The following is an 11842-nucleotide window of genomic DNA, read 5'->3' as shown; positions in this document are numbered from 1 at the left end:
TTTAAAACTTTAACAGTGTTCAGGCCCGTAGCCAGCTTAGTGAAAGGGTGGTTCTTTTTTCTTAAATAATGCACCGTTTTGCAGTTATTTGCCTCATGTTCTATTTAATTATGAGGTTTAAATACATTTTAAGCACTATTTTTTTTCTAAATTAGCTTGTCGGATGGGCATCAACCTGTATAATACTTACTTTTTAAATACAAATGCTTTACATCATATATCATTAGAAAAAAAAAGGATGCTGATTAAAAACTAGCCATATTGTCGTTTAATTAGGCACACAAACACAAACTGGACAGCACATTTAAGTTTCCAAAGTCACGCTGAAGCAGCAGCCAAAAAAGGATTCTGCTTGAAAAGCCTTTTCTGATGGTTATTTTCACTATTTATTATGGCATAGCTGTCAAAATAGGACAAATAAGCTCATGTATGGGATAAATTCTGGATCTTTGTCAGTGAGGGGTGGGTCTTTCGAACCACCCGAACCCTCCTGGCTATGGGCCTGGTGTTTGATTATTCTCTTAAATTCAAACCTGCTTTATTGTTATGTCAAATATTACATTATGTATTGCCAAAGCATTTGTTATATTTACAATAAACAGAACATAAGAAAACAAAAGACTGCAACAGATAGTAGTATATTTTACAATCAACAATTTTGGGTTAAATAATAATAAACAGTACTTTAACCATCAACATTTTTGGATAAATCAATAATAATAATACAGTGTAACAAACAAAACATTTAACACCCACCATTTTAGGATAAAACAACATTAATATATTACAATATACAGCATGTTTAACTTAAATTTAACCAAAAAAAATACTTGGCAAGGATTGCCGAAGCATTATAGATTACATAAACATTAAATAAAATCGTATATGTGATTATATAAGGCATACTGTATACATGCAGAAAAAAAGCACACAATTAAAAATTTGAAAATGCATTACGTAGACTAACCATGTTCGGTACACTTTCCGCTCTTCCACGCACTCAAATGACCACTCCTCCATCATTGAAAGCCAGTTAAGCATGTTTGTATGATCATTCTCTGGGTGAATACCTACTGCACAATCCAAATTTTGATTGATGTCTTTTGGGCCAGTAGTTTTTGAGAAAAGAGGGGAAAAGTACCACCTTCGCATGTGTACGGAAGATGATAGGTATTAACGGTGTATACACGATTAATAGTGTTCCATACAGGGCGCATAACTTCAATTCACTGGCAAAAATTGTTAGTGTTTGAAGTCTTAAAAACTTGTGTTGGAATATACTATTATTGTGTTTAACATGAAGTTAATGTTAAATTTAAAATCTTTTAACGAAAGTTTGCAATGAAAAACCTTAAAATCATGTAAGTTTTAGATCTTGTTTATTTTATTACAGCGTGACAATTTAAAATATTAAAACATTAAATTAATGCACGTTACCGCTAACTACCGCTAATCATCAATGCACAAAGATGATGGGCAAAAAGCGTTTGAAGCCTGCCTCTCAGGATCTCTCTGGCGGAGAGTTGCGACGTGGTTATCATCACTCACAACTGACACTTAAATATCCCCCATCCAAAGCCTTTATTCAACAAAAGGTCATTTATTTAACAATTTGTGATGACATGATAATTATTTTTAAAAACACTTCAATATTGTGTTATGCGTAAATTAAATTCAAATGCATATTTTACTTGCTCTAAATGTCTCCCCTCCCAAGCGGCACTCGCACCTTAAGCTTGCCCACTGTTCATTTTCAAGCACATTAGGTGGACGTAGCAAACTTGCAGATTATTTTTGGAAACATTTGGAAGGAGAGTCTCTGTTGTTAACGGGGATGAAAGAGTGAGACACAAAGATTACACAGATATATAGCTTGTCTACGACCCATAAGTATTTATTCAGAGATTGGTGTTAAAAGGTATTCTGTACTGAACATCGTTGTGAAAAGAATATGGTTAGTCTACGTTATATAAATAAGAAATAAAAAAGACTGTATTAATATTATTAAAATAAAATAAAATACAATACACAACTCTACATTCATTCCCATGGTTTGTAATGTTGTAATTCTCTCTCTCTCTCTCTCTCTCTCTCTCTCTCTCTCTCTCTCTCTCTCTCTCTCTCTCTCTCTGTGTGTAACTGCAGCGATCGCAGTTATTGCTGGAGGAAGATGAAGATGCAACCTTCAGCCAAATAACATCATCACAGGCTCAGAGAGCTCGAGAGAACTTCACGTCTGACCAAATAGACCACAAGGTAGTCTGATAATTGAATTTCTGATAATTGATAAATGAATGTTAAAGTAAAGAGGAAAGGGTTTGATCAGGGTGTTACGGTTTAACTGGTGACTGCCAGAGTCTTTGGTAACTTTTTATTTTATTTCAAATAAAGTTGTAGGAGCACAGTCAAAAATGTAGGATCATTAAGCCTTCACTTCTGCTGAGTGGAGGCAGCTTTGTTCACCTGCTCTGCTGAGGAGCGCAAGCATCCCATATGTTCTCTGTCTGGATTTCATCATGTGCACCTGCGTGGAGTCAGCGTAACAGAGTTGCTTGAGTGACAGACAAGACTTGAGATTGAACAACTCTATTTGAAAGTTTTTAGTTTTTTTGCACCAAAAGTAAAATTGCAAACCTCACTGTTGATGGGTAAAGTAGGCAAATTGTAAGGGAATTTGGGAATTGTAGTTTTTTAAGCTTCGCACACCGTTTTAGTTACTGAAATGGTTGCACTGTGAAGCCCTGGGCTGTGTTAACTGGATATTACTTTTCACTTTTGCGAATTTGTCTTTTTTTTTACTGCTACAAAGCATGCCCATAAAAATTCAATCTAATTACTTTGTGTTGGTGTCATTGTAAAAATAGGTTATTTCAATATTTGCAGTGGCAGAACAGCATTTAACCAAAATGAATATAAAAATAATATTTATAATTTCAATCTCATCTACAGGATTCAAACTCGGAAAGTAAAAAGATACCGCAGAAGTGTCAAACGACTTGAACTGTGCTAATCAAGGCTACACGTATCACAGATGGTTTTAATATCTTTATCATTCAAATCATACATTTTGTTTTGGTTGTGGACTCGTGCTAACTTGTGCTAGCTTAAAAATTTTGAATAGTTTTATGCTGATGTCATCACTGTGCTGTGCATTGAGGACTAATTTAATGTCCACCACCACACGTCTAAACAAAATTTAGCATTTTAGCCAAAAGTAGGTCTACATATTATAATATTATTGCTTTTTACCAAATGTTTGAAAAACAACAAAAATCATGCTAATATTAAACTTTTTATAGCGTAATCAATTTTACATTTTCCAATCATCTTTATTTCTATAGCGCTTTTACAATGTAGATTGTGTTAAAGCAGCTTAACATAGAAGTTCTAGTAAATTGAAACTGCATCAGATGAAGTTTAGTTCAGTTCAGTGTAGTTTAAAAACACTGAAGAGCAAATCCATTGATGCACAGCTTACGCACAATACGATATTGAGATATCGGTCCCTATAATACACCCACGCAATAAAGCGCATGACGTGTTTGCCTCGACGTGTTGCTATTTTCAGACCAAAGCAACCTTAATTTTCCCGTTTTCCGCCATGTTTAAATAGCAAATGGGTGTTCTGGTCTAGAAAGGAGGTGTGGATTAAGGGGCATTGTTGGTGCGTTGCTATTTTTAGGAACTAAAATAGCCTGTGCAATAGACCAGCTGAAAGCAGGTCTAAAGTTCAGCGCAGAGCATGTTAGTTGTGTGCCTTAAACGCCTACACATTGCTTAAAACACACAGGATGTACAGCAATACATAATTTTTTGTTTATTTATGACAACTTTTGTATAATGTTATTATTATTAGTAGTATTATTATTTATTATATGAATATTTATATTTATTGTTTTTTATTTATTGTTTTATATATTTATTGCATATTTATATTATTATTTTATTTTAAAAAAGCGTTTGGACCATATGGGGCATAGCGTGTGTGTTTGGATATAGCTAATCTATATAATCTATACAAAAAGTATAATAAGTTTTTTGACCACATTTTGTTATTATTGTTCATTTATTTATTTGCTGGAAATTAGAACTATTTTTAGAAATAGTTTTGCAACGAATCTTTGCGCTTAACAAGCAAAATGTAAATGGCAAATGTGCCATGGCACTACGCAACTGACTCATAAAGGGAATGGGAGATGAGACTCTGATTGGTTTATTCTCAAAACACATCCATAACTCATTAAGATAATAAGCACAACCCTGTTAGACCATGCGCCATGGCGCAGAGCATATTTTTCTGTCCTTAAAATAGCAAAAGTGGACTCGGACATGCCCTTAATGCTTTTGCGCCATGCACTTTAGACTTTGCGCATAGATCGTTAAAATAGAGCCCATCGTATTGTGAGTGACATGGGCATACAAATTTAATCTTGACTTGTGTATTATTATAATCCTAGTATTTAGTAAATGCCAAATTAGTTGTTTAATAGACTGCATTTTTATGATTTGCATTTTATTTGTATTAGTAAATTCAGCTTTTCAACATACATTAGGTACAACAGCTTAGATGTGTGTCTTAAAATACATTAGGAGGCCACAGCCCACCTAATTTTAATTTTATAATATAATTTTTAGTTTAGTCCACAAAATTAATGTTGCTGAAATGCTGGTCACTGATTTATTTCTCTGATTTCATTCTAAGGTGGCAGAGGTGGTCCAGTTCATCTTGATTAAAGACCAAAAAAAAATCCCCATCCGAAGAGCAGGTTTGTATTTTGTTGTTGATGCATAACTCTTCATTAGATCCCTATTGCTTTATAAAGAGAATTGTTCATGGAAATTATGTTGTTTTTGTATTAAATGCATTGTGTTTGCTGATACCTGCAGACATTGGAAAACATGTGATAAAGGACTACAAACACATCTATGCGGAAGTCATGAAGAGAGTTTGCCGTACATTTGAGCAGGTACAATGGGATGACCATATCATAACTAAATTGCCTTAAATGGATGTGAATTTGGGAAAACGTAAACTTTCTCATTTGATGCAGGTATTTGGATTAAAACTAGTGGAGATTGATCTCAAACAACACATTTATATTCTGATCAATAAACTGGAGCCTATTCGTGGACAAACAGTGAGCATGTAAGTAACAAACAAATTATATTTAATACTGTAACACACCCACATATAAATACATATTGTAGTGTTTTCAAAGCCATAGTAAAAAAGAAATGCTCTAAAATAGTTGAATAGTTAATTGTTGATAGATCTTTCACAAGATGGTTTCAACTAGCTAAGTTGCTACAGTTGTCCAACTTGTTTTGAATTAATGAATAACTTATTTATATCATAATTAGTGGTGGGCCGTTATTGGTGTTAACGTGCTGCGTTAACGCGAGACTTTTATCTAGCGATTAAAAAAAACATATGGCCGTTAATCTATTCTCAAAGTTGGGTTAGGAGCTGGGTTTATTCTACGCAAGCTATGATGACTTTCACCTTGATATTTTAGCGCGGATGTATACCTGACCGCTGAGCCTTCTGACAAAAAAGTGCCCTTCTGAATCAAATCAGCAGGTTGCCCTTCTGGATCTTTCACTTACTTCGATCACACTACTGACTACGTTTACATGGACACCTGTAATCTATTTATTTGCCTTAATAGACAATAATATAATTAAGGTTTTTACGTGAAGTGCTTTCATGTAAGAGTTTCCTGTAATTTTGGGTGACTAACTGCCGTTCCACTTTCACTCATAAACATTTTATTCATGCAAACTGGGGTATTAGACGCAAATAAGAAGTAAGGACTGGTGAGAGTGTTATGAAATTTAATAACGCACTTAATTAATAACTTCTGCATTTTGCGATGTGTGTGTGCGGTCCTTTATTAACAGCTGCGTGTGTGGATCTTGTCGGAAAATATGGCCAAAAGTCCTACATGACGGTAATAGTTTGATCGCAGTGTTTACTTCAATAATGGCACTAATATATGCATACTCCACATGTCATAATTTAATTTCTGTTTAGTTCAGTTATGACTTTAGTCGGATTAATGTCATCAAAAGTAAGTAATTATTTTCATCACCAATTATCATAGTAGATCAGTTTCTCAAGCATTTTGGAAATAGGAGTTCTAATGCACCACCTGGCTTGAGAAACCCGTTCTTAAAAACTTTTAGTCTTTATTAGGGTAGCACACATATTCTGAATGCCTTCCGCAGAATTCAAATGAGCCGTTTTAATCTAGATTAATTCCAAGATTACAGTGAGATTAATCTAGATTTAAAAAATGTATCTATGCCTACCTATAATCATAATTTTGATATCTCTATTATTCTGCCAGGTAAAGCTGCTTTACACAGCTTGTATTGTATAAAGTGCTATAGAAGTTAAAGGTACAGTATGATAGATTGACACCCAGTGGTTGAACTAGGTATTGCAGGTCAAACTCAAAACACTTTTTCGGCTGGTCCCACCTTCAATGACTCCACGCAAACACAGGTTCCCAGATTGACAACACCAACAGAAACGAGTGTACCTGACCTTCGAGCCTACACTACATGCGACGACACTGGAAAAGTTTTTGTCAAATCCATCATCTGTAATTCCAGTTTAGAAACGTTTATTTCTCGTGGCTGAACAGCAGCATAAACTACTATGACAACGATCACCTCGGTTACTAAAAGAGTATATGCGCAACTAGTTTTTTCCCTACCAATAAACTTCTGGTGGATGGTAATGTGACTGTTGAATTTTACACAGTTCCTTTTACAGCATCGATGTTGTAATGTAATCAAAAATATAATCAATTAAATAGATTTCAACATAAATTTAGTTGTTTAAGTGTAAAACGAGATGAAAAGCTGTTTACACGCACGCGTCCGGATTAGCAGGTTAGTGCAGAAACTCCATTGAAAATACTGTAAAATAAATGTTCATATTTTAAAGAAATGGCACGGAAAATGTAATTTAATGCAGTGCTTCTTTTACACACTTAGACCCACTTTATATTGTATATTCAACAGGCAGTGAAGATCAATGATTTTCAAAGAAAACAGTTGCTGCAATTTTAATATTCTTTTTAACGGCATACAGTCCACCGCAAGCATTTTAACCAGGTTACTGAAAAATCCAAGTCCTTCTGCATATACCCTATTAGGTAGCATTCATATACATTCAAGACTGAAATGAAATATGGGGCATTTTCCAACAAGACGTGCTGAAATATATTTGGGTAAACTAGCAGTGTGCGGGTTATATATACCAAAACAAGGACAGACATTCTGACAACGAATGCACATTTTCGAGACTCAAGCATTGTTTTTTCAGATATACAAGAATGTGCACATGTTTCTTAAATGTCATTTCTATGCTTTAGAGGAGTCAAAAACATACATAAAGCACGTTTGTCCCCACAGGCATCCTGGAAACCAAAAGATGGGTCTGCTGTTTGCCATACTTAGTGTCATTTTTATGAAGGGTGGTACCGTCAAGGAGAGTAAGCAATGCGTCATTCACACAATCATACGGTTACCTACTGTTAAGCTTCTGTTAATGTATGGTTTGCTGATGTGGTTTCCATGAATGTTGTAGATCTGGTGTGGAATACACTCAAGAAGCTGCGGGTGGATCCAGGGTTTGTTGACTAAATCCTTCTAGGAGAAAAAGTCATTTCATTGTTTAGTTTTTTTTAATCATTCAGTTTTGGTTCTTGTGTCTCTTCACAGGGAGAAGCATGATGAGTTTGGAGATGTAAAGAAAGTGGTCACTGAAGAGTTCGTACGGCAGAAGTAAGGGAATGTGTCTATTAGCAACACTTAGACTTTTTTTTTAATCAAAATTTGTGAGTATAGTTTCAGCTGGGTTGGTGTGTTCAGAGCTTCTGTTCTTTAGACCATGGACAGGTGGTTTATATCACACCATAGACAATAAAGGAGTTTAGCGGAATGAAGAAGGAGAAAGATTCATGGTCTTCATCATCAGATAACTCCTGACATGTTTCATTTTACTTCTAAAACCTCTAAACTAGAAAAAGAAATGTAACACTTGAGCAAGCAGATGTGTTTGTAAAGATTTCATTTCAAGAATTTAAACTAGAAAACATTTCCTCTTCACATTTAGATATCTGGAGTATGGAAAGATTCCCCACACAGAGCCAGTGGAATATGAATTTCGCTGGGGTCTGCGGGCAGAGAAGGAGGTGTCTAAACTCAAACTGCTGGAGTTTGTTGGAGAGGTTTGTTCCTTTTTTAAAAATATCGTTAAGGCTGTGACTAGCTGACAAAAGTTAAACAAAAAGTGTTGTTGTCCAGCATCTGCTGCATCTTGACCAAAAAAGCAGTTTCAACACATGAGTTTATAATTGTCTATATAATTGAATAGCTGACGACAAGCCAATGGACAGTGGTTGACAGTTGGGTAACACTTTATTTTGATGGGCCATTTGAGTATTAGTAGACTGTCTGCTTAATATCTGTAGATATGCTTCTTCAACAGACATTTAACTGACTATAAAAAACTTTGCAAGTACATGTCAACTTACACTAACCCTAACCCCAACCTAACAGTCTACATATAATCTAATGAGAATTTGTTGGCATGTAGATGCAATGTGATTTAATGTCAACAAACGGACCTTCAAAATAAAGTGTGACCGACAGTTGTTTTAGAATTTGTTTTTGAATCAGAAACAAAGCCAAACTAAAGTTAAAAGCTTGTAATGCATGTAGTTAAATGACACCAGTGTTGTTACTCTTGTTATTCTCAGTCCTATTTATTACAGCAATGGTCTCACTATACAATACTATACAATACAATACGTATCACTAGCTATTGTGCAGCAGAAGCCACGGTCTACCTCAGCTGTCACTATATCTAGATTTACAAGCAGTATGTTATGTCAAACAAAAAAAATGAAAACACGAAAACAAATCCAGGACAAGCAGGATTATTTCCAGGACATTTGGTCATTTCTATCATATTACACTATATATCATAATGTATTGCAATGCAATATATAGTGATAGCATGGTTTCCGCTACATTCATTCTGTCATGGCGAGACGCCACAACAAAATTCATCCCGCCACGGCTACATTACAGCTTAACATTTAAAACATTCAGCCGTTTTTTTTAAATAGCGGGTTATTATCACACTTTTTTCCTCCCTTTTTTTTTTTGGTTTTCTTACAATACACAAAATAGCAAAACATGTGTTATGCAATACTTTTCTGTAAGAAATACATGATTTTCTGGAAAAAATGCAGGGGTGCCAACAATTTTGGCCATGACTGTAGCTATCAAATGCATCAAAATATGTGGTTATCCATTATGCATTTTAAATAACAAAAAATATCAGTTCTGTTGTTCATAAAAATTTGTGATGTTTTGGAGTGTAACAGTAGATGTATTCGTCCTGAACTGTCATGATACAAGGCAGATATGCAGTCGCTATTATGCAAAAAAAAAAAAAAAAAAAAGCGCTGCTGTTGGTGAAAGTTGAAATCGATTTATCTTCACACAGCATCTAAAAAAACGTTGTGTTGCAAAACGGTCAGTGAATGCCTTTTCTACACACATAACATTGTGTTGTCTGCTGTTGTCTGCTGGTCCGACCCTTCCTATCTGAACATACAGCTCAACTCATTGTTCAAGCTCTTGTCCTCTCCTAACTGGACTATTGCAACTCTCTGCTAGCCGGGCTTCCAGCTAATTCTATCAAACCTCTTCAGCTGCTTCAGAACGCAGCAGCACGAGTGGTCTTTGATGAACCCAAAAGAGCACATGTCACTCCGCTACTCACCCGTTTGCACTGGCTGCCAGTTGCTGCTCGCATCAAATTCAAAGCTCTGATGTTTGCTTACAAAGCGGCCTCTGGCTTTGCTCCTTCGTATCTGCTCTCACTTCTGCAGATTTATGTGCCCTCCAGAAACTTGCGTTCTGTGAATGAACGTCGCCTCGTTGTTCCATCCCAAAGAGGGAAGAAACCACTTTCCCGAACTCTCACATTCAATCTGCCCAGTTGGTGGAATGAACTCCCTAACTACATCAGAACAGCAGAGTCACTTGCTGTCTTCAAGAAACGACTAAAAACGCAACTGTTTAGTCTCCACTTTCCTTCCTAATCTGCAATTGCCTCTCTGGCTATATCACTAACTGTGCCCTCTCTCTCTCTCTCTCTCTCTCTCTCTCTCTCTCTCTCTCTCTCTCTCTCTCTCTCTCTCTCTCTCTCTCTCTCAAAAAAAAAAAAATTTCTACTAATGTTTTGCTTCTTAGACTTTACACACCTGAAACTTGTCTATAGCACTTGTTCACTGCTGCTCTTATAGTTGTGTAAATTGCTTCCTTGTCCTCATTTGTAAGTCGCTTTGGATAAAAGCGTCGGCTAAATGACTAAATGTCGGCTACATGACTACATGTCGGCTAAATGACGAAATGTTATGGCTAGACACAGTGCTAGCATTTTCATTAAAAGAGATTTCAGCTTTGAGGCTTACTGAATCATAAATTTAATACACAATTATTGATTTTCTGTTGTTTCAGGAGAGGACTCATCTTAATCTTAGAAAGTTTAATACATAGTTTCCTAATTTTAAAGTTGTATTTTTCGATAGTGTGTAATTATGTACTTTTGCATCACAGGAAGCACTTCAGTTCTGTAGCTGATTGTGAGTTTGCGGCCGATAATTGTTTATTGGTTAAAAAACAGATGAGACATTGTACATATTTTTATTGAATTGGGTCTGCATGACTGTAAAGGTCCCATGTATCAGTATGTTAGTTATAAAGATATCTTTAAGCTAGTGTGCATCAAAACAGTGATGCGTTTAGAAGCTTTTAGTTTATCAAGATTAATGATTTTTTTTTTTCAGGTCATCAGTTTCTCTAATCTTGACCAATCAAAATCTGTTTTTGTCACTAACATTGATTTTGACACTCTTTTTTTCTTACAGCTTTTTGATCAGGATCCTCAGAGCTGGACACAGCAGTTCAGAGAGGCCAGTGCAAGTGAAACCAGCAGCCAGTCAACATGAGCACCTTGATCTGCATGTATATTTAAAACTATAAGCAATATTTAAATTCATTCTTAAACTCTGAACTGAAGCTCGGTGTACTAACAAAAATCGTTTAATACTAAACAATCTCATTGAGCTCTATAATTTTGTGAAAACGGTTTACTTCAGTTTTTTATTTGTAATACTTGTTTGTATTCCATAAACACAATAAAGTTGTTTTACATTTTTCTTATTCACAGCATTCAGTGTTATTTACATCAGTGTATAAGTGATAAAATATGTGAATAATGTTGGAGCACATAAAATGATTTCTGGAAAAAACTGATTCCTGCAGCAGGAGGCGTAGCTGAAGTTGGACTCACCCTACTTTGAGTGAACTCTTGGAATTTCTAATTTACTGAGTGATCTGTTAGGTTTGTATAGAGTGAGCATATCTGTAATGTATTGAGGTTTTAGGCCATTTTGTGATTTATAGACAAATATTAATACCTTAAAATCTATTCTGAATGTTAACTAGGAGTCAGTGTAAAGACCTGAGGACAAGTGTGATGTGCTCTGATTTTCCGGTTCTGGTCAGAATCCTGGCAGCAGCGTTCTGGGGGAGCTGCAACTGTCTGACTGTCTTTTTGGGAAGGCCAGTGAGGAATCCATTACAGTAATCCACTCTGCTGCTGATAAAAGTATGAACAGGTTAAAGCATCTAATTCTTGCAATGTTTTTGAGATGATAGGATGCTGAGTTAATTATTTATTTCATAAACGCCACTAATATGCAAAAGGGAAACTGCAATCAGGTGATGTGCTCCATCGGCTCGATAACCT

At 35.5% G+C, this 11842-nt stretch overlaps 1 protein-coding gene across 1 annotated transcript in view; it reads left to right on the top strand.

The window, feature by feature from the left end:
• Positions 1 to 11258, top strand: part of ndnl2 (necdin-like 2) — an 11508-nt gene extending 250 nt beyond the window's left edge. Inside the window, exons 2-10 of the mRNA XM_056449306.1 lie at positions 2146 to 2256; positions 4703 to 4766; positions 4888 to 4967; positions 5052 to 5146; positions 7426 to 7505; positions 7601 to 7643; positions 7735 to 7797; positions 8129 to 8243; positions 10959 to 11258. Coding sequence (XP_056305281.1) covers positions 2146 to 2256; positions 4703 to 4766; positions 4888 to 4967; positions 5052 to 5146; positions 7426 to 7505; positions 7601 to 7643; positions 7735 to 7797; positions 8129 to 8243; positions 10959 to 11039 — 732 coding nt within the window. The 3' untranslated portion in view covers positions 11040 to 11258. The remainder of the gene's footprint in view (positions 1 to 2145; positions 2257 to 4702; positions 4767 to 4887; positions 4968 to 5051; positions 5147 to 7425; positions 7506 to 7600; positions 7644 to 7734; positions 7798 to 8128; positions 8244 to 10958) is intronic.
• The last annotated feature ends 584 nt before the right edge of the window (positions 11259 to 11842 follow it).

This window comes from Danio aesculapii, chromosome 23 (genome assembly GCF_903798145.1).
Source record: "Danio aesculapii chromosome 23, fDanAes4.1, whole genome shotgun sequence".
Classification (NCBI taxonomy): Eukaryota; Metazoa; Chordata; class Actinopteri; order Cypriniformes; family Danionidae; genus Danio; species Danio aesculapii.
This window is presented reverse-complemented; position numbering and strand designations above follow the sequence as displayed.